Source organism: Phyllostomus hastatus, unplaced genomic scaffold (assembly GCF_019186645.2).
Source record: "Phyllostomus hastatus isolate PE091 unplaced genomic scaffold, TTU_PhHast_1.1 phas_scaffold_78, whole genome shotgun sequence".
In the NCBI taxonomy this organism is placed as follows: domain Eukaryota; kingdom Metazoa; phylum Chordata; class Mammalia; order Chiroptera; family Phyllostomidae; genus Phyllostomus; species Phyllostomus hastatus.
Window position 1 is genome coordinate 57,747,238 of NW_025334041.1, and position 27,698 is coordinate 57,774,935.

Below are 27,698 nucleotides of genomic sequence, written 5' to 3' on the forward strand. Positions count from 1 at the left end.
CCCTTGGGGACACTGTGGTTGGATCTGGAAAGCATTATACTAAGTGAAATTATCCATGCAGTGGAAGAGTAATACCATATGATTTCACCTATAAGTAGAACCTAATCAACAAAACAAACAAACAAGCAAAATACAATCAGAGACATTTAAATAAAGAATAACTGAGAGTTACTAGAGAGGAGAGAGAGAGGGATAGTAAGGGAAGTGCTATCAAGGAGCATGTATAAAGGACACATGGACAAAGCCAAAGGGAGTAGGTTCAAGGGTGGGAGGCAGGGATGGGTGGGGAAATGTGGTGTACTGGGGTAAAAATGGACACAGCTGTACTTGAACAACAATAAAAAAAAGAAAATTTTTTACTTAAAAAAAAAGATGTTACATTGTCACTTTTGATGATGGAGGAAGGAGCCTGAAGCCAGGGAATATGGAAAGCCTCTGGAAGCTGGAAAGGGCAAGTAAATGGATTTTCCTGTCAGAACTTTCAAAATGAACACAGCTCTGCTGACACCTTGACTTGAGCCCAGAGAGATTGATTATGGACTTCTAACTCCCAGAAGTGTAAGAGAATAAACTCATGTTGTTTTAAAAAGTGAAGAAAAGTCATAATAATGATTAAAAAATGAATAAAAATAAAATAATGAAAAAGGTGGAGTAAAAATAAAATAATGATTTTAGAAAGTGAAGAAAAATTTAAATTGTGATTTAAAAAAACTCTTCCAAAGTTTGATTACTAGGCATCTCTGCTTTGGTAGATTTATTGTTATTTTTATAATTATTTAAATATTTACAGAAGTCTATAAAGGCAAAGTATCTAAAGAAAAGGGACTTTAATAACCAAGTTCTGGAAGCAACCTAAATGCCCACCTAAATGAGTGGATAAGTAAACGTATGGTACATTTACACAATGAAAAGGAAGAAGGAGCTCCTACCCTTTGTGACAGCATGGATGGAACTGGAGAGTGTTATGCTAAGGGAAATAAACCTGTCAGTAAAAGACAAATACCATATAATCTCACCTATAAGTGGAATTTAATCAACAAAACAAACATGCAAGCAAAATATAACCAGAGACATTGAAATAAAGAAAAAACTGACAGTAACCAGAGAGGAGTGGTAAGAGGGATAATAGAGGAAATTAGGGGAAGGACCATCAAGGACACATGTAAAGGACACATGGACAAAGCCAAAGAGGGTAGGTTTGAGGGTGAGAAGCACTGATGTATGGGGTGGGGGACTGTGGTAGGTGAAAATGGAGACAACTGTACTTGAACAACAATTAAAAAAAGAAAGAAAAGTGGAGATATAACTACTGTATGTCTCCTTAGGTGAAGTATTTGAAATAATAACCATTAACCTTTTAACCTTTATGTACTTGAATCTAGTTTAAAATCATGTAATCCTAGGTCATAGAAAATGTGTGTAGTCTATGAAAAATTAGGATTCACCAGGACACTGTACCTGCTCCTGGGTTAATTAAAAGGCAGTGGAGTCAATCAAATGAAAATAATATTTCATTAGACATTTTTCAACAGGTATTTATGGATCATCTCTATATTGTATAGCACTAGAGATATAAGGATAAATAACACAGCTCGGGCTGCTGTGACTCAATGGGTTGAGTGCTGGCCTGCAAACCGAATGTTTTCCAGTTCAACTCCTAGTCGAGGGCACATGCCTGGGTTGTGGGTCGTGTCCCCACTGGTGGGCGAGTGAGGGATAACCACACATTGATGTTTCTCTCCCTCTCCCTCCTTCCTCCTGTCTCTAAAAGTAAATAAATAAAATAAAAAAATAAAGATAAATAACATTGTCTTCTGGAAAAAAAACTAATGTGGGATTAATTAAACAGATTAATTTAACATGTCACCCAAGTTAGAGCAAGTAGCATGGGATTTTGTGAGATGAAGTAATTTTGAAAAACCTATATACTGAATTATTTATATATTGTTGTATCTGTTTTAGCATTTGTGGGTGACTTTCCTTCATACCTCATCCTTAAGACAAATTTTAAATAATATCTGTTTCAGATTTGAATAGATTATTTTAAATCACATGAGGCATTTTAGTAAACTCAAATAAAGATTCATTAATAATTAAGTTGTTAAATAATGAAACAGACTATTGAAACACTTTCTTAAGAAAAAAATTGCCAGCAATTCAGAAGATTATTATATTATGATGATTTTCATAAATTTTTGGCTCAAAATATGTATTTATCTGCTCACCTAGCAGTGGCATCCAATACAAGATACCTAACACTTTCTTCCACCCAGCTGACCTTGAGGTGAGACCATTTGGCTACTCCATGTTGCTGGCACCTACAAGAAGAATAGCTCACATTCTGACCTACACTAACTCATTTTTGTTAAGTACAAGGCTCACTGCTTTATTCAGTCTCCATCCATGAGACCTAAGCTGCAGGATACCTTCTTCTCAGGTTTATCCAATAATGGATCTGGTTGCATATACTAATGTGGGGACAACTGTGTGGTGCTTAGAAGAATATGGAACTAGGCTGTATAATTGTCCATCAAGAGAGTAAAATGCAATCAATAGATATGTGCAATCACTGCAGGGAAAGAATAACTCAGGAAGAAGACAGAGTATTGAAATATCTAAAGTAAGACTACATGTTCTAAAAGTTGAATGCTGAGGCACCATCCAGATGGTGGGAAGTCATAACAATTACAGTTCAATGGATAAAAAAGATAAACTACAAGTGGGAGAAAAAGAGGGAGAGAAGCATTGATGTGAGAGGAAAACATCAATTGGTTGCCTCTTGTACCTGCCTTGACCAGGGACCAAAGCCACTACCCAGGATGTGCCCTGACCCAGAATTGCATCAGTGATCTTTTGCTTTGCAGTTTGATGCCCAACCAACTGAGGCACACAGCTCAATGTGGCTAACTCAAACTTGATTTAAAAATGTGTAATCTTACTAGTAATCAAATAAATAAAAATGAGACACTATTTTAAGTTTATATTTAATTGATAATGCTCAATGTTAGCCAGGGTTCTATAACATGGTTAGAATTACACTTTCTGGTGGAAGCATAAAATGACTTTTGGAAAACAATTTGGACACAGGCAGGGAGAATCCTAAAATATGCATATCTTCTACAGAAGAATATTGCAATATTCATATATTTTATGTCAAGAATCTTTTCTATGTAAGTTAGCTAAATGTAACCAAAATCCCAAAATAACAATGACAAAAAACATAAGTGAACATAAAATTTAGATTCTCTCATTAAGGAAAAAGGTAGAATGGGTGTTGGATATACAACTAGCAATTTTTACTGTATTACTCTAGGGAAGAAACCTGAACTTCAAAATGATTTTCAAGAGGCCATTCATTTTTAGGGAAAACCCCCAATTTCCCAAAATAGGGAAATATTTAAAAATTAAAAATCATTTTGGTGACTTCATAGACAAAGGGATGTTATCTGCAAAGTTTTAAATGATAGTTGAGAATGATTATTTAATGTTAATTTTAAAAAGCAAAATACAATATTATATAAAAGCATACCCTGTTTTATTGTGCTTAACAGATATTGCATTTTTTGTTTTATAAATTAAAGGTTTATACAATTTGGTGTCAAGAAAAACTGTAAGTTCCATTTTTTCATTTGCTTATTTCATGTCTCATTTTTTTGGTAACTTTGCGATATTTGGAATTTTTCATTATTATTACATTTTAAGTATTTTTATTGATTTTGTTATTACAGTTTCAATTTTCCCCCTTTGTCCCATTCCACCTGGTTGCCTCCTTCTCTCTAGCAATCCCTCCCTTAGTTCATACCCATAGGTTATGCATGATAAGTTTTTTGGCTTCTCCATTGCCTATACTGTTCTTAACACCCCCCTGGTCTATTCTGTACCTACCCAATTATGCTTCTAAATCTCTTACCTTTCCCCCATTGCTCCCCTCCCTCACCCCACTGATAACCCTCTAAATGATCTCCATATCTATGATTCTATTCCTGTTTTAGTTTTTTGCTTCATTTGTTTTTGTTAGGATTCAGTTGATAGTTGTCATTTTAGTGTTCATAGTTTTTATCTTCTTTTTCTTAGATAAGTACCTTTGACATTTCATATAATAAGGGCTTGGTGATGATGAACTCCTTTAGCTTTACCTTGTCTTGGAAGCACTTTATCCATCCTTCCATTCTAAATGGTAGCTTTGTTGGATAGAGTAATCTTGGTTGTAGGTCCTTGCTTTTCATCCTTCTTGCCAGTCTCTTCTTGCCTGCAAAGTTTCTTTTGAGAAATCAGCTGGCATCTTATGGGAACTCCTTTGTAGGTAACTCTCCATTTCTCTGTTGCTGCTTTTAAGATTCTCTCTTCCAAAGTGTCGTAGGTTCGATTCCCAGTCAGGGTACATGCCTGAGTTGCAGGCCATGACCCCCAGCAACAGCACATTGATGTTTCTCTCTCTCTCTTCTCCCTCTCTAAATAAATAAATGAATGAATGCATAAACAAACAAACAAACAAATAAATAAATAAAATATTTTTAAAAAGATTCTCTCTTTATCTTTAATCTTTGGCATTTTAATTATGATATGTCTTGCTGTACACCTCTTTGAGTCCAACTTGTTTGGGACTCTGTGCTTCCTGGGTTTGTACATCTATTTCCTTTTAAAAATTAGGGAAGTTTTCTTTCATTATTTTTTTAATGTAAGTTTTCAATTTTTTTTCTCTGCCTCTTCTCTTTCTGTCATTTCTATGATTCAGATATTGGGCCTTTTGGAGATGTCCCAGAGTCTTCTTAAACTCTCCTCTTTTGTTTTTGAATTCTTATTTCTTCATTTTGTTTTGATTAAATATCTATTTCTTCCTTGTGTTCCCAATTGTTTATTTGAATCCTGGCTTCCTTCCCTTCACTATTGGTTTCCTGTGGATTTTTCTTTATTTCCTTAGTAGAGTCTTCATTTCTTCCCTTATGCTTTAGCCATAGGCAGTGATATCTTTGAGCATTTGGACCACCATTGTTTTGAATTCTGTGCCTGATTGGTTGACTATCTCACATTGTTTAGTTCTTTTTCTGGGGTTCTGTTCTGTTCCTTCATTTGGGCCATATTTCTTTGCCTACTGATTTTGTCAGCTTCCCTGTGTCTGTGTCCTAGGTAGAGATGCTTTGATTTGTTTTAACACACCTTTTAAATCATATGGGGTGGAGCCTTGGGTATTCAACTGAATGGGGCAATTGTGGCTCCATGTGTGGAGCGGAGGCCAAAGAGAGGACAGTGATGCTGCTGGCTGGTTTCTGGGGCCTTCTCTGGCCCTCACACCATTTCCAGTCACTTTACTCACTTCCCGTATGCAACTGGTCTCCCTCCAGCTGCTGTCCTTGTTATGATTTCCAGGGCAGGTAGGTTTGAATATGTACTGGCAGTTTCTTCTACCACCCCAACCCACACTGGGTTGACAGACAGAAATTATAAGGCTTTATGTTTCTTGGCACTGCAGCCCTGGGCTGCATGATTTGGCCTGGGGCTGGGTTTGCTTGCTCACAAGGTGTCTCCCTGTTTTTTGTCCACCACACATGAATGTGGGGCTGCCCATTCTGATGGCTTCTGAGCCTTGCTGCCTCTCTGCCTCTCCACTCCTGCTTTCCACCACCACACCCAGTGGTCTCTTCCCCAGTTCCCTGGCTCCACTCCTCCTACCCATCTGGATGAATATAGCTTCCTTAAATCTTTGGTTGTTCGACTTCAGTACAGTTCTGGGTGTTTTTCTGTGTGATTTTCAGGTAGTTATGGGTGTTTTTAATTTTTAAGTTAGCTGTGTTCCTTCTTATGGTTGTGTAATAAGGTGAGGCTTGTCTACCTATGAGTACATCTTAACTGGAAGCCTCATTATTTTTATATTTTTATGGTGACCTGTGATTAGTGATCTTTGATGTTACTAGGGCAAGACATTTTGTAAGCACAAAAATTTAACTCTCTGAAGTCTCAGATAAACGTTAGCATTTTTTTTTAGCAAACAAAGTATTTTTAAGTTAAAGAATATACATTTTTAGACATAATGCTATGTCTAAAATGCTACTTAACAGACCATAGTATAGTGTAAACATAACTTTTATATATTCTGTAAAACCAAAATAAGTTTATGTGACTTTATTATAAAATTTGCTTTTTTGAGGTGGTTTATATTTGAATTGAAAATATATTCGAAGTATGCTTGTGCTCTCAAGTTTGCAAAAAACACTCAATTTTTAAAATTTTCTCCATTGTTCATATTTTCCATAATAAGCATATTTTAAATGTATGGTAAGGAACTTGTGGGCAATATTTTTAAAACATCATAATTGAAAACAAATTCTCATATATGACAAACAGGAATTCAAATTGGAGATCCTTTATGTTGAAACAAACAAATATTTATGTAAATGAAGATACCAAGATACCTGTGGAGTAGGAGGAAACTATACTTGCCTCCTCTCATCACCAAATCATATTTATAACTAAACTGTAGAACAATTAGTCCTCAACTGAAGGCTAGCTGAATAGAAGTATTAAAATCAAGGATTTGTAGTAGAAGCCCCATAGAGAGTGCGAAGGGTGGAGATGTGGAAAGGACTGGCTCCACACCCATATGTGGTCATTGAGATACTGGAGGGGTATCTTGACTTCGAAGGTTCCCTCTGAGAAGCATGAGAGCTCAACCCTATGCTGAGATGCTCATCCCAAACACCAGAGCTGAGAGGAGGCACCCACATAACATCTGGTGGTGAAAATCATTGGGGATTTTGTTTGCCTCGGGGAGAAAGGAGACTTCTAGAAACCCAGGTGCTCTCTTGAAGGCCAGCATACAGGATCTGGTTCTTGGCAACTCAGCCAGGGGTCCAGTATTGGGGGGATGACTTTGTTATATGGAAGTCATACAGAGAAGATTTAGGTGGTATGGCCTCAAAGAAATATGTGAAGGGTCAGACACCAAGGTCTCTGTGCTTAGTTCCTATCCAATATTGTCATAAGATGCCATATTTTCAGGGTCAAACACTACATTTTATTCTTACACCACACTTATTCTTACCCACCAGATTGGAAAGTGCACTGTCCCAGTCCTCCAATCTCTGATGACACTACCCTGCCAAGGTGGAGTCCTACAGAAAGATCTGTTTGCTGCACTTGACAGGGAACTTTTGTTTAATGTTTTTGGAGAAGCTCTTGATAGAGACTCAAGCAGACATTGAGTTGTGTAGCTTTGAAATGGGGGACATTTTTCTCCTTTCATGTGTACAGCCAATGGTCTGCTTCCAACTGGAAACTGACTTGGGTTATCCTTCCCACTCCTGGTGGTCCTCTTTCTGTTGAGGTCATTCCCACAAGTTGATAGAGTACTGAACACACTTAGGACTTTCAGAGCACATCTCTCTGTGAGCTTCTTTTCACAGACTCAGACGCATACTGGGCTGTGCTTCCCTGGTGTCAGGGAGGGTCATTCTTTTCCTACCTACCTCTGGGTACAACCAGCACCACTTTCCCAATTGCAGTCTCACTTGGCTAGTCCCTTGACCCCCAGCATCTTGCCCTGCTGAGTTCAGACATGCAGAAGGATTGGAGGGCTGCATAGAGCTGGTACTTTTGAGCATTTCTCCTGAGAGCCTCTAGGCAAGGTTTCAGACTGGCACTGGGTTATGTGACACTGGTGCAAGGAACCAGCCTTTCCCCACCACTAAAAGTGCAGCTGGTTCCACTCCCCTAATTGGGGACTAACTTGACCTCTTCTTCTGACTCTTGCATAGGGGCCAGCTGGCTGCACCCAACATGAACCTGCAGTGCACTCTTTCTGGAGAAGCTAGTGTCAGACACTTGGGCAGAGACTGAGTTTATGACTCTGGAGTAAGGGCTACTTCCCACCCCCTCATTGAGTTCCTGGTTGTGCTGTCCCCAAGCACTCCTGCCTATTTACACTGTTTGCCCTACCTTGTGGTAAAGACTGCAGGTTACAGCCAGCCTGAGCCCACTCTACAGTTTTTCTTCAGAAGGCTCTTAAGGAAGACCCGGCAAATGCAGGGGTAGGTAGACTAGCTAACAGGTAGAAGTTGGATGTTGGGATGCCTTGGGCATTTTACTAATCTTCTCCTGGTTCAGAGCTAGGACAATCCAACCCTTGTATATAGCTTGGCCCATCCCATAGATACCCAGGCCCAGAAGCAGACAGAAACAGCAAAGTGCATGGTGGCTTTAGACGAGTAGCCCAAGCCTAGTTACAGGCAGTGTCTGATATCAACCTGTACAGGAATCCCATCCAAGTAAACCCAGAATGAACACAACCAGTAGTGGGCTTAAGACCACACCAGAGCTTTACCTAACTATTCACATAAACAACACAATCAAAGAGAGCGTCTGGTAGGCACCAAATCCAGCTGAGAACAACTCTGCTTTGGAGGTCAGCCCCTGCACAGCATCTCATTCACCATAATTGTGGTCAATATTTATAGTCAGCCAGCCTGAGAGTTAAACCCACCTAGAAACAAGCCAACAGCATTCAAGACCCAACTACAACAGACCACACAAGAGAAATTCCTGGAGCACCTCACTCAGGTCACCAGGAAGATTATACTATTGAGCCCCATAAGACACCCACAGTATACAACCAAATAATAATTTTGGTAGACATAACAGATCTACCTAATACACAGAGACAAACACAAAAAGTCACACAAAAAGGGGAGATAAAGAAACATGCCCCAAATTAAAGAACATTAAAAATGTTCTTAACCCCAGAAAAGGAGTTAAATAAAAGGGAAGCAACCAAAATACCAGATGCCGAGTTCAAAGTAATGGTTATAAGTATGCTAAAGAAACTTAGGAAAAGAATGGATGATCTTACTGAGAACTTAAATCAAGAGAGAATAAGCATTAAAAAAGGACATAAAAGCTATAAGAAATAACAAGTCAGAAATGAAGAATACAATATCTGAAATCATGTATACACTAGATGGAATCAAAGTCAAATTAAATTCAGCATAGGATCTAATCAGCAACTTAGAAAACAAGATAACAGTAAACACCCAAGTATGGAACAAAAAATGTATATGTATATATGTAATTTTGTAAACTGAATATATAATTTTACAAATTGAAAGAAATATAAGGTCCCTGCCTCTGGCCACACTGCTAGTGTTGTCATGGACTCTGGGGATGAGGTCACCCACACAGTGCCCATCTCCAAGGGATATGCTGTCCCCTATGACATCCTGCTTCTGGACCCGGTTGGCTGGGATCTAACTGACTACCTCATAAAGATCCTCACAGAGCATGTCTATAGCTTCACCACCACTGCTGAGTGAGAAATCATGTGTGACATCAAGGAGAAGCTGTGCTATGTTGCCCTAGACTTCCAGCAGGAGATGGCCATCACTGAATTCCCCTCCTCCCTGAGGAAGAGTTATAAGCTGCCTGAGGAACAGGTGATCGCCATTGGCAACAAGTGGTTCCATGTCCAGAGGCCTCTTCCAGCCCTCTTTCCTTAATATGGAGTCCTGTGGCATCCACAAGACCATGTTCAGCTCCATCATGAAGTGTGACATTGGCATCCACAGTGACCTCTATGCCAACATTGTGATGTCTGGGGAGACCACCATGTACCTTGGCATCTCCTACAGGTTGCAGGAGATCATGGCCCTGGCCCCCAGCACAATGAAGATCAAGATCATCGCCCCACTGGAGTGCAAGTGCTCAGTGTGGATGGGTGGCTTCATCCTGGCCTTGCTGTCCACCTTCCAGCAGATGTGGATCAGCAAGCAGGAGGATGATGAGTCAGGCCACTCCATTGTCCACTGCAAATGCTGCTGAAGGACTGTGGGCAGATGCATTTGCTGCATGAGTTGATCAAGTCTAAGTTTGCCCTGGCAAATGTATACACCTCATGCTGGCCCATGAAACTGGAATAAGACTTTGAAAAGAAATCATCTTGAAGCTTGTATCTGATCTCAGCACTGTATTGTAGACCTAGTTGCTGATTTTGACCTTGTATTCAAGTTAACTGTGCCCTTGGTACATGTTTAATGCCCTGTACATATCTTTGATTTAAACCTCTGTAGCTTACAGGAGAACATGTTTCTGGGAAAGAAATCCAGGGACTTGATGAGAACTGCAAGGCCGCATATTCTGATGTGTGCAGGGTATTACCATTCAGGAGCTGCCTATTTCAGGGTTTTTCTAGAGGCTGGCATGAGTTCTGAACCAGTTGTCATTTCTGTCCTGCCAGTCTGACGGGGTTGGGTGGGTCCAAGCATTGGGACCCCTTTTCCTTTCTTAGTTGATGTTTCCTGCCAGAACATCTGTCTTGTTATTTGCCTTGAGTTGAAAAGTGGTTTGGATTTCCACCTGTAAATATATTCATTCTTTTAATTTATGTAAAGTTTTTGTATGCAATTTTTAATTCTTTAAGAGATGACAAATTTTGGTCTTTTACTGTTGTGTGAGGACATTAAGCCCCAGCAACACATCCCCCACAGTGGTGGGAGTAAAGTAAAAGTGCTGCAGAAAAGAAAATCTTTTTTTGTGAAATTCAAATTTATTTATTTATTTATTTTTGAGTGTAAAATTCAACTTTTTTGTGTTTGTTTTTCAAGTACAACTATCTCCATTTTCCTGCCACCACTTTTCCCTGCCCCACCCACGCCCTCCTCCTGCCCTCAATCCTTCCCCCTTTGGCTTTGTCCATGGGTCCTATATATATTTCCCTCCTTTCCCCCATTATACCCCTCCCCCTACCTCACTGGTTACTGTCAGTTTGTTCTTTATTTCAATGTCATTGGTTATATTTTGCTTGCTTGTTTTTTTTTGTCATTGTTGATTAGGTTCCATTCCTAGGTGAGATCATATGGTATTTCTCTTTCACCACCTGGCTTATTTCACATAGTGTACTGTTCTCTAGTTCTGTCTGTTCTGTCACATAGGGTAGGAGCTCCTTCTTTCTTTCTGCTGCATAGTCTTCCATTGTGTAAATGTACCACAGTTTTTTTTATCCACTCTTTTACTGATGGGCACCTAGGTTGCTTCCATCATTTGGCTATTATAAATTGTGCTGCTATGAACAATGTGGTGCATAGGATCTTTTGAGTTGGTAATTCAGGGCTCTTAGGGTATAATCCCAGGAGTAGAATTTGCTGGGCCAAAAGACAGCTCCATTTTTGGTTTTCTGAGGAAATGCCATACTGTTTCCACAGTGGCTGGACCAGTTGGCATTCTCATCAACAGTGTACTAGGGTTCCATTTTCTCCACAACCTCACCAACACTTATTGTTTGTTGATTCATTTATGATGGCCATTCTGACTGGTGTGACATGATACATCATTGCGGTTTTAATTTGCATCTCTCAGATGGCTAGTAATGCTGAGCATGCTTTGTATGTCTCTGGGTCTTCTGTATATCCTTCTTGGAGAAGTGTCTGTTCAGGTCCTTTGACCATTTTTTAAATTGGACTGTTGTCTTCCTGGAGCAGAGTAAATATATAAGGAAAATCATGATGGGTGAAAGGGGGAGATCAATAATAATAAAGTAATAGTAAGGGATTTTAATACCCCATTGACACCAATGGACACATCTTTGAGACAAAAAATCAACAAAGAAACAATGGTCTTAAATGATATACTAGCCCAGACACATTTAATTTATATTTTTAGAACATTTCACCTTAAAACAGCAAAATATACATTATTTTCAAATGCACATGAAACATTTTCTGGGATAGACCACATGTTGTGACACATAAGTCTCAATATTCATGAAGCTTGAAATGATATGAAACATCTTCTCAGACCACAGATATAAAGCTATAAATAAGTTATAAGGGAAAAAAGAAAACCTGCAATACAAACAAACACATAGAGGCTAAATAACATGATACTAAACAATGAATGGATCAACAATGAGATAAAAAAAGAACTGAAAAGTTCCCTTGAAACAAATAACAATGAACACAACAACCCAAAATTGATGGGAAATAGCAAAAGCAAACTTAATAAGGAAATTCATAGAAATACAGACATACCTCAAGATAAAAGAAATTCAAACAATCTAATTCTATACCTATAAGAAATTGAAAAAATAAACCAACAAAAAAAATAGCTCAGGGTGGGAAACTAAGGAAATAATAAATATTAGAGTGAAAATAAATGACACAAAGACTGAAAGAATGATACAAAAGATCAATGAAAATAAGTGCTGATTCACAAGAATGATAAAACTTTAACCAGACTGATAAAAAAAGAGAGAGAGAGAAATGACTCAAATCAGAATTGAAAGAGGAAAAGTAATAACTGACTGTGAAAGTACAAAGATTTGTATGAAAATATTTGGAAGAACTGTATGCCAAAAATTGAACAACTTTGAGAAATGGAAAAGTTTCTAGAAATATGTGGTCTTCTAAAATTGTATTAGGAAAAATCAGAATATCTAAATAGATTGATTAAAACTAATGGGACCACATCAAACCAAAATGTTTTGCATAGCAAAGTAAACCATGTACAAAATGACAATGGACTGAATGAGAGAACATATTTACTAATGATACATCTGATAAGGCATTAATATCCAAAATTCATAAAGAGATTAATACAACTCAACATCAAACAACAATCAATCCAATTCAAAGCAGTCATCAACATTAATAAATCAACAAACATCAAGTGGTGGTGAGGTTGTGGAGAAAAGGGAACCCTAGTACACTATTAGTGGGAATGCAGATTGGTACAGACACTGTAGAAAACAGTTTGGAATTTCCTAAAAAAAAAACTAAAGATAGAACGAACTTTCTTTACAATGGCCAAGTGCTGGAAACAGCCTAAGTACCTGTCAGTAAATGAATGGGTCAAAAAACTGTGGTACATTTGCATGACGGAATACTATGCAGCAGAAAGAAGGAGCTCCTACCCTTCACAACAGCACGGATGGAACTGTAGAGCATTATGCTAAGTGAAATAAGCCAGGCAGTGAAAAACAAATACCGTATAATCTCACTTGTAATTGGAACTTAATCCACAATACAAACAAATGAACAAAATGGAACCAGAGACTTGGAAATAAAGAACAAAGTGACAGTGGCCAGAGGGGAGGAGGAAGGTAGTTCATGTGGGAAAGAAGTGGAAAGGGCAAGCAAATGAACACAAATAGAGGAATCATAGTCATGGACAATGGAGGGCAAGACTGACTATGGGAGTGGGGGGACAGTGTTGGAGTGAGCAATGTGGAAATCTGTGAGACAACCATAACTGCACAACAATAAATAAATCAATTAATTAAAAAAACATGGACATAGAATCTGAATACACTGCTTTTGAAAGAGTACATACAGATGGCCAATAGACATATGAGAAGATGCTCCCCATACTAATCATTAGAGGAATGCAAATTAAAATCACAGTAAGTCTAGAAAGCTGGGGGCAAGAAAGGTAAACTGAGGGGTTCTTTCTGTGCCCTTCTCCTCCCAGTCCCCTGAGACCCCACCCTGACACATTGGCAAGCCATGCAAGCCTGAGAGTGGCCAGAAGGGTTGACAGGTGGGCAAGGTGGTCCAGGTACCCCATCAGCAGGCTTCTGGGCAGGGGATTCTTCCTGGAGAGACTGACCCCTCTGGAGATCACACATGCCAGCCTGACCAAGGCACTAAGAACTCCAAAGACCCAGTCCTCCCCATGCCTCTTCTGCACAGAAACATATGCTCCTGGCTCATCCTCAGTTTCCAGAACCTCTGAGGCAGGGGGCCCCACTTCTACCTTATGTGGGGGGCATCTTGCTAGCCATGACCCTGATACTCAGCTTCCTGCTGCTGCTGGGGCTCTGTCTTTTTAGAAGGGGCTCTGTCTTTTTAGAATACCATTTTAGAAGAATCTCCGTCATCCCCAGGAGTCCTGATAGTCTGGAATTTGAATTGACTTCAATGAAATATGAAACCAAAGACTCACACACCTGGACCCATTGAAGTTCTCTTTTAAATGGTGCATGTCTTCCTCCATGTGGTGCAGTGCGATGCTTTTCCAGAAGGTATTTTAAGAAAAATAATACAAAAGAAGTTTAGACTTTCAACTGATTATCAGAATATCATCCACTCTGAAATGGGGATTATTAACTTTGTTGCCCTGGGGCTGCTCTTTGTTGTTCTGATGCCTCTGGTGGTGTTTTCTTTTCATTTGTGCCAATGCTATAACAAATGCAGTGGAGAAATGCACCAGTGACAGAAGAGGAATGGGGCCTTCCTGGGGAAATGCTGTGCAATCTCCTTCTTGATGATTTGTATATTTATAAGCATTAGTATTGTCTATGGTTTTATGGCAATGACCACCTCAGGATCCAGGTTGGCAAGACATGGAAACTGGCAGACAGCAATTTCAGAGACTTGAGAACTCTCCCGAATGAAGCTCCATCACAAATCAACTATGTACTGGGCCAGTACACCACAGCTAAGAAAAAGACATTCTTAGATCTGGACAATATTAAGTCATTACTTGGAGGTGGAATTCATGAACAACTGAGACCTAAAGTCCCTGTTCTTGATGACATCGAGGCCATGGCAGTGGCAATCAAAGAGAAAAAAAAAAGCCCTGTTGAATGTGAACAAAACTTTAAAGGAGCTGAAAACATCAACTGCAAGACTTAGCACCAGCCTACATCATGTTAAGATGAACCTGGAGCAATCACTCAATGATCTCATATGCCCTGCACACAGGAGATGGCCACTTGCAATGTGTCAGAATGACTCTAAACCAACTAGATGACAATACCAACTTGGGTCAGCTCCCATCTGTGTATAAACAAATTGATGTTACTGATATTCTTCTAGTAGATTTGTCCATCCTGGTTCAAGAGGGCTATAAATCCTTTAATGATATACCTGAGAGGGTACAAAACCAAACTGTTTACATGGTATCAGTTATCAAAGATACCTTGAATTCCATTAGTTCAAATATCAAAAACATAAATGAACAGATTTCTATTCAGGATAAACTGTCAAGTTTCTTAGATTACATTAAAACTTACATCCACTGCAGATTACCTTCATTGGAAGAATATGGTGGCTGGGTGGCTTGGTTGCTTGCTGTTTGCTGACTCTCACTGTGATTTTTTATTACCTGGGCTTAATGTGTAGCTTATTTGGCTATGACTGGAATGCCACTCCCACCAGGCAAGGCTGCATCTCAAACACCAGGGGCATTTTCCTCATGTTAGCAGTTGGAGTCAGTTTCCTCTTTTGTTGGATATTGATGATCTTTGTGGTTTTTACTTTTGTCATTGGTGGAAATGTGGAAAAACTGGTCTGTGAACCTTACCAAAACAAGAAATTATTCCAGATTTTGGACACACTGTATTTACTAAATGAGAAATGGAAATACTATCTCTCTGGCATGGTACTTAACAAACCAGATATTAATCACAGTTTTGAACAAGTTCACAGCAATTGCAAAAACAATAAAGGCATTTATGCTACACTGAGGCTAGGGAACAGATACAATATCAGTGAATATATCAACATCCAAGAGTACCAAAAACTTAAGTCATGATTTTGAAGACATGAAGGTGAAGATTGACAATACTGTCCTACTGGATGTGGCAGGGAAAAAAAAAACAATCTTCAGGATTTCAGCTCTTCTGGGGTATACAGAGTAGATTATGGCTCTTAATCGGCTGAGATAGCTAAAATACCCACAAAAGCGAATTTTTTAACATTTGCTGATGGTCTAGAAGAAAAAGCCAACAAGTTGCCCCACAGAAACTTGAAACAGTCCCTGGCAAGTAATGCACAGAAGATTAGAATGATTTATCATGGCCAACTTATGCCTCTGGGATCATCCATGATAACTCTTTGCCAAAGCATTCAGGAGCTTCAACATAAAAGCAATGGATTGAAGGTGAAAGTGTATAATATCATTTCCTCTTTGGATTCTGCTCAGGACTTTATCACAAATCGCACTTCCTCTGTTATTGTTCAGGAAAGTAAGAAGTATGAGAATATGATAATTGTATATTTTGAACATTATCTGCAGTGGGTAAAGATCTCTATTGTGAAAGAAATTGCAGCCTGCAAGCCCAGGGCCACCACTTTAGATTCTGCTGTTGATGTGTTTCTGTGCAGCTACATCATCAAACCCACGAATTTGTTTTGGCTTGGCATAGGAAAAACTACCATGTTTTTACTCCCAGCTCTAATTTTTGCTGTAAAGCTATCCAAGTATTACTGGTGGGTGGATTCAGAGAATGTGTAAGATGATGATGAAATATACCCATGAAAAATATGCAAAAGGGTAATATTGGTTTTCATAGGTATAAAACCACTCAAAATCTATAAACAAAGCTGTTAAACAGATCCAACTGCATGGGCTCTTGATCTGCAGTGTCTGCAAATTTTGGAAAAGAAATCTGCCCCTGAGGAGTTTTCAGATTTGGTGATACCATATGAAATACATGCTAAGGGCTCAAAGAGGGAAAAGCATCTACACCTGCTTTTCACCTTTAGAAGTCTGTCTTTAATCCCCTGAGCCTCCTGTAAAAGTTCAATATAGAACACATTTATTCATTTTCAGTTTAGCCCTTGAAACCTGACATGAATTTTGTCACATTTAATGACATGCAAAGTTAGACTTGTAGTTAGAGGAAATTCAGCAAATAGCAGATATATGTGTGAATAATAAAAGAATGACTTCAGAAAAAACTTAATAAGTTATTACCTCATATCTGTTAGGATAACTACTATTAATAATTCAACAAACAACAAGTGCTGGTGAGGATGCAGAGAAAAGTGAACCCTTGTGCATTGTTGGTGGAAATACATATTGGTGCAGCCACTGTAGAAAACATTATTTTTCTCAAAAAAATAAAAACAAAACTGCCTTGTGACCCAGTGATTATGTTTCTGTGAATACATCAGAAATCAGAAATTTTGATTCAAAAGAGAATGTATACCCCTATGTTTGTTGCAGCACTATTTACAATAGCCAGAATTTTATAGCATCCCAAGTGCCCATCAGGAGATGAGAGGGGAAAAAATTATGGTATATTGACACAATTGAATACTACTCAAACATAAAAAATAAGTAAATCTGAGCATCCTGTCAAGATGGAGGCATAGGTAGATATACTGTGCCTCCTTGCACAACCAAAAGAAGGACAACAACAAATTTAAAAACAAAAAACAACCAGAACTGCCATAAAATCAAACTGTATGGAAGTCTGACAACCAAGGTGTTAAATAAACATTCATTCAGAATGGTAGGAGGGGCACAGATGGGCAGCTGGGGTGGAGAGGACTCGTGGCAAAATGGTGGCTAGAGGACCTGGATGGGCAGGGTGGTGGTAAAGTAGCAGCTGGTGGACCAGGAGGTCCCACATTTATGTGTGGATAAACCAGGCAGAACTGGGGAGCAAGACAGGCCCTGAAACCCAGGGTTCCAACATGGGGAAATAAAGCCTTAAAACCTCTGACTAAAAAAAAATCTATGGAGGTTGTGGTAGCAGGAACAACTCTCAGTCTCACAGGAGAGTTGATTGGAGAGACCCACAGGGTCCCAGAATGTACACAAAATCGCTCACCCAGGAATCAGAACCAGAAGGGTCCAATTTGCTTGTGTGTAGAGGAGGAAGTGACTGAAAGGTAGCAAGAGCAAAGGAAGCAGCACTGTTCCCTCTCAGACCCTTTCCCTACACACAGCACCACAATGCAGCAATGTGGGTTGCCCTGCTCTGGTGAATACCAAGTCTCCACCCCTTACAATGTAACAGGCACTCTAAGAAAAAAAATGTCCCAAATGAAAGAACAGATCAAAGCCACAGAGAAAATACAACTAAGTGACAAAGAGATAGCCAACCTATCAGATGCACAGTTCAAAACACTGGTAATCAGGACATTCACAGAAATGGTTGAGTACGTTCACAAAATACAGGACAAAGTGAAAACCATGAAAAGTGAAATAAAGGAAAATGTACAGGGAACCAACAGTGATAGGAAGGAAACTGGGACTCAGATCAATGGTTTGGACCAGAAGGAAGAAATAATCATTCAACCAGAACAGATTGAAGAAGCAAGAATTTGAAAAAAAAATGAGAAGAGGCTTAAGAACTTCTAGGACAACTTTAAATGTTCCAACATCCAAGTGACAGGGGTGCCAAAAGAAGAGGAAGAGCAAGAAATTGAAAACTTATTTGAAAACATAATGAAAGAGAACTTCCCTGATCTGGCAAAGGAAATAGACTTCCAGGAAATCCAGGAAGCACATAGAGTCCCAGAGAAGCTGGACTCAAGGAAGCACATACCAAAGTACATCATAATTACATTACCCAAGATGAAAGATAAGGAGAGAATCTTAGAAGCAGCAAGAGAAAAGGAGACAGTACCTACAAAGGAATTCCCTGACAACTTCAGCTGATTTTTCAAAAGAAACCTTACAAGCAGGAAGAGGCTGGAAAAAGTGTTCAAAGTCATGAAAGACCTACATCCAAGATTACTCTATCCAACAAAACTATCATTTAAAATAGAAGGGCAGATAAAGTGCTAGATACGGTCAAATTAAAGGAGTTTAATCATCACCTAGTCCTTATTATATGAAATGTTAAAGGGACTTATCTAAGAAAAAGAAGATGATAAAAAATATGAACAGTAAAATGACAACAAACTCACAACTATCTACAACTAAACCTAAAAAATATATTAAACAAACAACTAGAACAGGAACAGAACCATAGAAATAGAGATAACATGGAGGGTTATCAGTGGGAAGAGGGTGGGGGGAGAATGGAAAAAAGATACAGGGAATAAGAATCATAAATGGCAAGTTCAAAATAGGCAGGGGGAGGTTAAGAATAGTATGGGAAATGAAGGAGCCAAATAACTTATATGTATGACCCATGGACATGAACTAAGGTGGGGGGAATGGTGGTGGGAGGGGAGTTAAGAGAGGAGGGAAATAAAGGGCAGAAATGGGACAAGTGTAATAGCAAAACCAATAAAATATATATAAGAATATAAAATATAAATCTTACTGTTTATAACAGCATTGACGTACCTAAAGGGTATTAGGCTAAGTGAATAAACCAGTGAGAGAAAGATAAATGCCATATGGTTTCATATGTGGAATTGAATGAATAAAATAAACAAAATAGAAACATAATCATAGAGAACAGACTAACAGCTCTCAGAGGATCGGGGGCCTGGGTGTAATAGGTGAAGGAAGTAAGAAAAGAAACTCATAGAGACAGACAGCAGCATGTTATTGTTAGAGACAAAGCGGAGTGGAGGCAGGTAGAAGATAATAAAGGGGGGATAAATGGTGACAGAAGGTGATTTGACTTTGAGTGGTGAATATACAATACGACATACAGATCATGTATTATAGAATTGTACACTTGAAATCTATTTAACTTATTAACCAATGTGACTCCAATAAATTCAATAAAATAAAATTTATGTAAGTGATTAAAACATAGTCTGACAAATTTTTCAAATTAAAAAGAAAAGTTCTATACCAGTGAATTGGGGAAAGCAGGTCACCTTATGAACTAAACTCAGTATGGCCTCAAATATTGTCCTCTATAGAACATAATGCCAGAAAGTAATAGGCTCACAACCTTATCATGTAGTCATCATCATCATCTTCATCACTAATATTCACTGAGAACCTAGTTGAAATTTAAGCACTTTTATTAAGCATTCCACATCTTATGAAGTAGGTATTATTGTTGGTCCTATTTTACACATAAAGACCAGGTGGTACAGGGAGATTGGCTTGCTCATTGTCTCACATATTATTAAAAATATAGCTAAAATTCAAAACAAAACAGCATGATTTCCCAAGGACGTATCTTTGCTGTTTTAAAAAAAGGACAGATTGATATGCAGAGCTTATTATTGATATGTACTTGTGTTTAGAAAACATATTGTCTTCCTTGTGCTCCAATAACTTCTCAATGTCTTCTTCCAAATCCCCAAGCTTTTAATCACAATGAATTATATAACAAAATTACATAAGAAATAAACCATTGGGCGGGTGGGTTGGGATGGGAGTAAAAGATAGAAAATTGTACTGCAACCATTTAAATAAAATTAAAAAAAAGAAATAAACCATTGGTAGGCATCAAACTGTCTAAAATCTTAGAACTAAGGGTTTAAAAGAAATAGCCTCTTGTGATAACCTATAATATAGAAGTCTAAATAATGGTTTTAACTTGGTTAAAAAATGCTAAGGTCAAAACAGTTTTTATTGTACATTTTAGAAAGAAGTCAAATCTGTCCATGAGGCCACCTGTTGATTATCATTGTCAACTGGGACCTGCCTGTGTCATGGGAGTCTCAGCAAAATCCTTGGCTTAAATTCAACTCCAACAAGAATCCCTAATTTGTGATGCATTTAAGAAAGAATGTTTATTCAATGCAAACAGCTCAATCATGACACAGCCCAGCTGTGGAACAACTCAATTGTGATACACCACAGCTGTAAATACAGCATGGCTATGGAACAGCTCAACTGTGATATAACATAGCTTTGAAAACAGCACATTTATCAGGGGGCTCTGAGTTGAGGAAGCTCTGGGGCCAGATTTGTTGCCTACAGGGTAGCTTTGCTCTTCTCTTTGATGATTTGATCTGCTCTGTACCCTGCTGGTCAGCTCTGCTCCACACTGGTCTGCCCCAGAGAGAAAACTTGGGTGTCTCAGCTCTAGGTGGGGAAACACAGTCTTCATTCGTTGGCAGAAAGGAAAAGGTGTGCTCTCAGAGTAAAAGGGCAGCTGACTTGTATACAGGTATATAAGTATATATAAGTATATATACTGGTATATAAGTATATATAAGTATACTTATATACAGCTACCCCCATCCCTGATTGATTTATCTTAATGAGAATGAAGACTCCAAATCCTAACAGTCTGATTGGTCCAAAAGGCACTGTTTTGATTGATCAAAGTGGAGCTGCTCTGATTGGTCAGTGAAGAAGCTATATCAACCATGTCCCATTGGGGACATAGTTGTGGGGCATCTTCCAGTGGATGTGGAAAGCCTCAATCTTATTGGTTGAAATAGAATGCCAGGAACTTCTTTATAAGGGATGGTACTGATGGAAGGAACACAGTGTAGGCAGACAGTACAGTGTAGGAGGCAGACAGCTCAGTGCAATTTCTTCCTAAACTGCAGCTTGTATGAGAGGTTCCTGTATAAAAATTGCTGTTATTTTTTTATTTGAGCATAGGTTGAGACCGGAGCCATTCTTAGTAATTATCTGCTTTCCCTGGGTCCACAGGAGAAACCATGTTGCAGTTATTTAGAGTGTCCTTTCTGGCCCTGGCTATTTTTTCCTGGGTTATACCTTACTTCTCAACCCCATTTTATTTTTTTCTTTCAGCTGAAACTAAGATCTGCTTCAAATACTACCATGGAGTGAGTGGAGCCCTGCGAGCTACCACCCCAAGTGTCACGATCAAAAATTCCGCAGCTCCTGTAAGTCTCATTCCTTCCTCTTTGGTCAAAACTAACTCTGTAATTCTTTACTTTTTCCTTTTATTACGTTTGTGTGTGTGTGTGTGTGTGTGTGTGTGTGTGTGTGTGTACACACATATGGAGACATACTGAGAGATTATGAATAGATAGACACATACCTCAAAATAATAAAGAGGGATGAGATTTTAAAGCAACCTAATTAAAATGCATATCACTTTTTTGTTAGAGAAATGTCAAGCTTCAGTAGTAGATAGCCAGATGTTTCTAACAAATTCATGCTTAATAGCAATGAATAAACCTTTCTTTGAAACACATTTGTAAATTTGTTAGTTTCAAATATTTACATTTTTATATGTTTTAATTTCTTTTTAGGCTTATAACTAAATGACTAATTTTAGTATTATAATTATAAAATAGTAAACCTAGAAAAGACTAGAGTCTCTCATCTTTTCTTTTCATAGTAAGGAAACTGTGCTCAAAGATATTAAGTAGTGCACTTAAGGTCACACAGTTAGGTAATTGCTGATCAGGGTTTTAAATCATGTCTTTTATTCCCTATCCTGTGGCTATGATTATTAGTATGGTAATAGCACCTTTTCCTAAATTACAGTCTAGTGCAGTTTACCTTAGTTCTCAATACATATAATCAGACTAGCTGAAATTTACTTACAAATGACATTTTTATCCTTTTCACATAAGTTAAAAATTACTGAATAGGAGAGACTGAACAAAAACCACTGAGAACTTTGTCATGCTAATGTAAGTTATTTTTTTCTCATGAGGAAGGGAGAAAAGTACTTGAAATGAAATATAAATGATTCAGAAAGTACTTTGGCTCTAAAATACACCACTTTGTTGTTTTTAAATCAGTTTTTCCGTGTGCTGAAAATGAGCAAGTTGAGTGCTTGGTGACAGTAATAAGATTAGCAGGCCAGATCTGCCTTCATCCTGAGAAGCAGAGCAGAGCTGGATGCTGACCTGGGGCAGGCCATGGTGGGAAGGGGAGAGGTGTCAGGGCTTACTTGGAGGGAACAGGGAGTGGGAAAGGGAGGGAGAACATGAGAGACCGTATGCACTTTTGACTGCTGTACAACTTTCTGTACACTAAATATTTAGGTTGGGACTTGAGGTCTGTCATTTTACTGGCTGGGACCTGAATTAAAGTGTGGATATTTGCCAGACATAATTTTCCAGGCCCATTTGTGTGGATTATCCTTAAAAGAGGATACCTGGAAAAGACAAAGAGGTCTTGATACATGTTGCCAGTTGGAAAGGCATGGGGGTCAGTTAAATCATAGCAGCAAGACTAGAGCTAGCACTAAATTAAACCAGATGTAAAGTGGACAAAGCAGTAAGGCATTGAACACAGAGCAAACAGAGAAGGAAGGAGCCTGAAAGTGGAGATGAACTGATTTAGGAAAAGCCTTTCAGATGCATGCTTAGCTGGCTTTTTGCCAGGGAAGAAAATCATGTGATGAGGAGCTACTAATGCCAGGAGCAAGGACTTATGTTTGAGATGAGGAAACATTACATCAGGTGCTTCAATCATATTAGAGAGATTGCATTGATTTTGTGTCAGCCCTCACTCCACCCATTTTTGTATCCCATGTGTATTACTTATATTTAAAACTCTTTATGAAGTATCTTCAAATACTTTGAGATATTGTACTGATTATCATCTCCATAATGATGTTTTCACATCAATCAGTAGATACTTCATTTGACACTTTAATGTACATTTCACTTTTTTCTCTTCTTAATCTTCAGGCATGTGAGAGCACAGTCATAAAGCCCATGTGAGGGCCAGAGGCAGAGACAGAATAATCATCCTATTTCCTCTTTGGAGATCAAGCACTTAGAGTCATGTGACAGAAGAAAACATGTGTTTTTCTGCAAGACAGTATTTTAATGTGCAGTTGGGTTTTATAACAGTTAAACTTTTAGTTTAGTTCTTTATCATGGTGCACTTTTCAGAGAAATTTTACTTGCATAATTCTAGTTGATTTACGGCACATTTGTGAGATGAGCAAGAAGTATCATTTTGTGTAAGTGACTATTTCGCTATATGGCAATCGAGCTGAATCAAATTTAGCTTATACCCTTTGCAGCTCAGTTCAGTACCTAGTATAAACTAGCAAACTTCTGTGTTAAATAAGTCCGCAGTTTGATCTGGGACTTAAGCATACACTTTCTAAGGGAAATGTATTTAAATGTCCCAAAATGATTTTGTCAATAAATTTGAGTATTTGTTTGTAAATTTGAGTATTTTTTGTAAATTGAAGATTGCTGGTACTGCAGTAAATATGGAGAATTGGTTGTCTGTGGACATTATATTATATTTCAAAAGTCATGGAGTTAGTTTATGACAATATACTAAAACTCTAATTTTTGAAAAGGGGGACAAAACTGATGAAAAATAGAAAAAGAGGAATGGAAACATGGAACAGACTGACAGCTATTAGAGAAGAGGCAGGAGAGAGGGACTAGATGAAAGGAATATCCAAAGAATATATATACATAACTCATAGATACAGACAACAGTGTGGTGCTGGTAGGGATGGGGGCTGCATGGAGGCAGGCAAAGTTGGGGAAATGTAATAGTGTCAACAATAAAAGTTTTTTTAAAAGATATCAAATGTTCCCTTAGTATAACCAGTATTTTAATGTTGTGAGCATATCAGGTTATCAGTATGTACTAGTTCTTTTTCTCATGTCCTCATTCTATCTTATTCTTTGCCCTACTAACAACTGTTGATGTCCCTGTTATAACAGATGGTTGCCATTCATTCTTGTCCTTCTAGGACATTTATTTTTTAGTTTTTAAAAAAATTACAGATAATTTTATTAGGCAAAATACCAAATGACATCCTCAGCATCAGACGTTTTAGTTTCTTTATTTCACTTGTCATGTAACAAAAATATTGTAACCATCCTCCCATGACTAACATTGTCCCATGTTATTCTGTTATTAGCTATACTTTGCTGGAGCTGTTCATGTATTTTTAAAATCTCAGGTCAAATACCCTTTACTCTCATTATGACTGTGGGAAACCACAGACTATGTTTGATGTATGTTTCCCCTTGTATTAAGCACAAATAGCCATTTCTTGGCAGTAATGGTCATATTCTCTTTTGCCATTAATCCCATCTTCTCACAGTGTATTCATTTACTACTTCAAATTTTATTAAGCCTACAGTATATGTAGATCATGCTATTAGATATGGAAGGAAGCAAAGACTAGTAGAATATCATCGCCTTTAAATAATTTATAGCCAATGGAGAAAGGGTGCATGCACATTGATGAATAAAATGCAAAGCAGAGTGTGATGGGATAGAATAGTATTAATTCCAGTTCAGGTGCTCCTTCTTCTGCATCTAGATAAAGAAATAGGACCACCATATGCCTTTGGGTGGAAAGATGGGAAAACACTTTCCTGTTCTGTGAAAGGCTGTGGGAAAGAAAGTCTACATGGCAAAGCCAGCTTTGGAGACAAAGCATAGGTTGTGAAACATGAGCATAGAGTCTTAAGGTAAACATAAGTTGATTCTATCAGTAGCTTTATGTGATGCTTTTAACTCTTTTCACATAGAACATGTTTCTATTTTTGAACCATTTTCTTTTCCTCAGCACTTATGAGACAATTATTTTATTGAATACATTGGGGTGACACTGATTCACAAAACCAGGTTTCAAGTGTACAACTCAACAAAACATCATCTGTCCACTACATCATGGACCCATTGCCCATAGCAAAATCTCTTTCCATCCTCATTTATCCCCACTTTGCCCACCTCTACCTAACCTCCCCACACTTTCCCTCTGGCTATCACCACTCTGTTTTTTGTGTCTATAAGTTATGCATATATGTTCTTTGGCTAACCACTTCACAATGTTTTATCCAGCTCCTCAACCCCCACCCACACCAAAAGCTGTCAGTCTGTTACATGTATCCATGTCTCTGTTTCTATTTTGTTCATCAGTTTATTTTGTTCATTAAATCCCAAACATAAGTGAGATCATATGGTATTTGTGTTTCTCTGACCAGCTTACTTCACTTATAATAATCTCTAGGTACATCCATGCTGTCACAAAAGGTAAGATCTTTTTCTTTCTTAGAGCTGTGTAATATTCCATAGTGTAAATGTACCTCAGCTCTTTTTATCTGCTCATCTACTGATGAGCATTTAGGCATTTTCCATATCTTGGCAATTGTAAATAATGCTGAAATGCACATACAGGTGGATATATTCTTTTGCAATTAGTGTTTTTGGTATTTTTTGGATATATTCCCAGAAGGAGGACCACTGGGTAAAAAATAAGTACCCTTTATATTTTTTTTTGAGGAAACTCCATACTGTTTTCCACAGTGGCTGCACCAGTCTGTATTCCCACTAATATTGCACTAGCATTCCTTTTACTCCACATTCTCACTAGCACTTGATGTTTGTTGATTTATTGATGATAGCCATTCTGACAGGTGTGAGGTGACATTTTATTGTGGTTTTAATTAGCATCTTTCTGATGATTAGTGATGTTGAGCATCTTTTCATATGTCTATTGGCCATCTGTATGTCCTCTTTGAAGAAGCATCTTATCAGATTCTTAGCCCATTTTTTAAATTGGATTGTTTGTCTTCTTGGTACTAAGTTGTGTAAGTTTTTATATATTTTTGGAAATTAACCTTTCATCAGATATGTCATTGGTAAATATGTTCTCCCATCTATTAGAATCTATCTTCATTTACTGATTGTTTCCTTTGCTGTGCAAAGGCCTTTTAGTTTGATGTAGTCCCATGTGTTCATTTTTTCCCCTTTATTTCCCTTGCCCAATGAGATATACCAGCAAAAACATTACTGTGAGAAATTTCTCAAATTCTACTGCCTATGTTTTCTTTTAGGATTTTTATGGTCTCATGACTTACACTTAATTCTTTAATGCATTTTGATTATATTCCTGTGTATGGTTTAAGTCAGTGTTTAGTTTTATATTTTTGATGTATCTGTCCAATGTTCCCAACACCATTTATTGAAGGGACTATCTCTACCCTATTGTATGTGCTTGCCTCCTTTGTCAAATATTTAGCCATAAAGGCATGGGCTTATTTCTGTGCTCTCGATGCTGTTGCATTGATCTATATACCTGTTTTTGTGCCAATACAATGCTGTTTTGATTACTGTGTTCTTGCTCTCTAGTTTGATATCAGGTAATGTGATACCTCCAACTTGGTTCTTCTTTACTAAGTATGCTGAGGCTCTTCCTCTCCTTTGTGATTCCATATGAATTTTTAGAATATTTGTTCTAGATCTGTGAGGTATGACATTGGTATTTTAATAGAAATTGTGTTGAATCTGTAGATTGCTTTTCATAGTATGGGCATTTTAGCCCTGGCTGGTATAGCTCAGTGGATTGAGCATGGGCTGTGAACCAAAGGGTCACAGGTTCGATTCCTAGTCAGGACACATGCCTGGGTTGCCAGCCAGGTCCCCAGTGGCATCTATGTCAGAGGCAACCACACATTGATGTTTCTCTCTCTCTCTGTCTCCCTCTCTTCCCCTCTCTTTAAGTAAATAAATAACATGTTTAAAAAAATTTTAAAGTTTCTTAGACTTTCCTCATTTTTTAAAAATTATCTTTTCATTTCAATGCTCTGAATGGGTGCTCACTGATATCTTGTCCTCTAAATCCCTGATTTGATTTCTGATATTGATTCCTTCTTGTGTGTTTTTCATTTCAGATATTGTATTTTTTTTGTTTCTGAATGGTTTTTATGGTTCCTGTGTTCTTTTTAAAATTTACTGTCTCTTTGAATCATCACTGAAATAATTTCTTTTAATCAAGGTTTTTAAGCATACTTGTAATCATTGTTTTAAACTCTGCATCTCGATTCTTGGTTGCTTCCATTTCACTTAGTTATTTTTCTGAAGATTTCTGTTGTTATTTCATTTAAGGCATATTTATTTCCCTATTTTGTCTACCTTTTTCTGTCTGTCTCTGTGTATTATGAATATCTGCTATGATGCCAAACCTTTTATGATGACTTTATTATGTGGGTTTCTTGTTGGCCTCGGTGGCACAATCTTTCAGATCATTCAAGCTCAATGGTCCAGGAGTATTACTTATGGATTATGTGCACCCTCCTGTTGTACTTGAGTCTTATAATGCTTTTGTACCTTTTATGCATGAAGTTAACCCCTCAGCCTGGCTGACCCTAAAGATAAACTTTGATCGCTATGTATGAGTTGCTGTACAGGCTTTTTCC

At 38.0% G+C, this 27,698-nt stretch overlaps 1 protein-coding gene across 1 annotated transcript in view; it reads left to right on the top strand.

The window, feature by feature from the left end:
- HECW1 (HECT, C2 and WW domain containing E3 ubiquitin protein ligase 1) overlaps positions 1-27,698 on the top strand; it is a 592,628-nt gene that overhangs the window by 96,723 nt on the left and 468,207 nt on the right. The window contains exon 3 of the mRNA XM_045827195.1: positions 21,343-21,437. Within this exon, the coding sequence (XP_045683151.1) occupies positions 21,343-21,437 (95 nt within the window). The remainder of the gene's footprint in view (positions 1-21,342; positions 21,438-27,698) is intronic.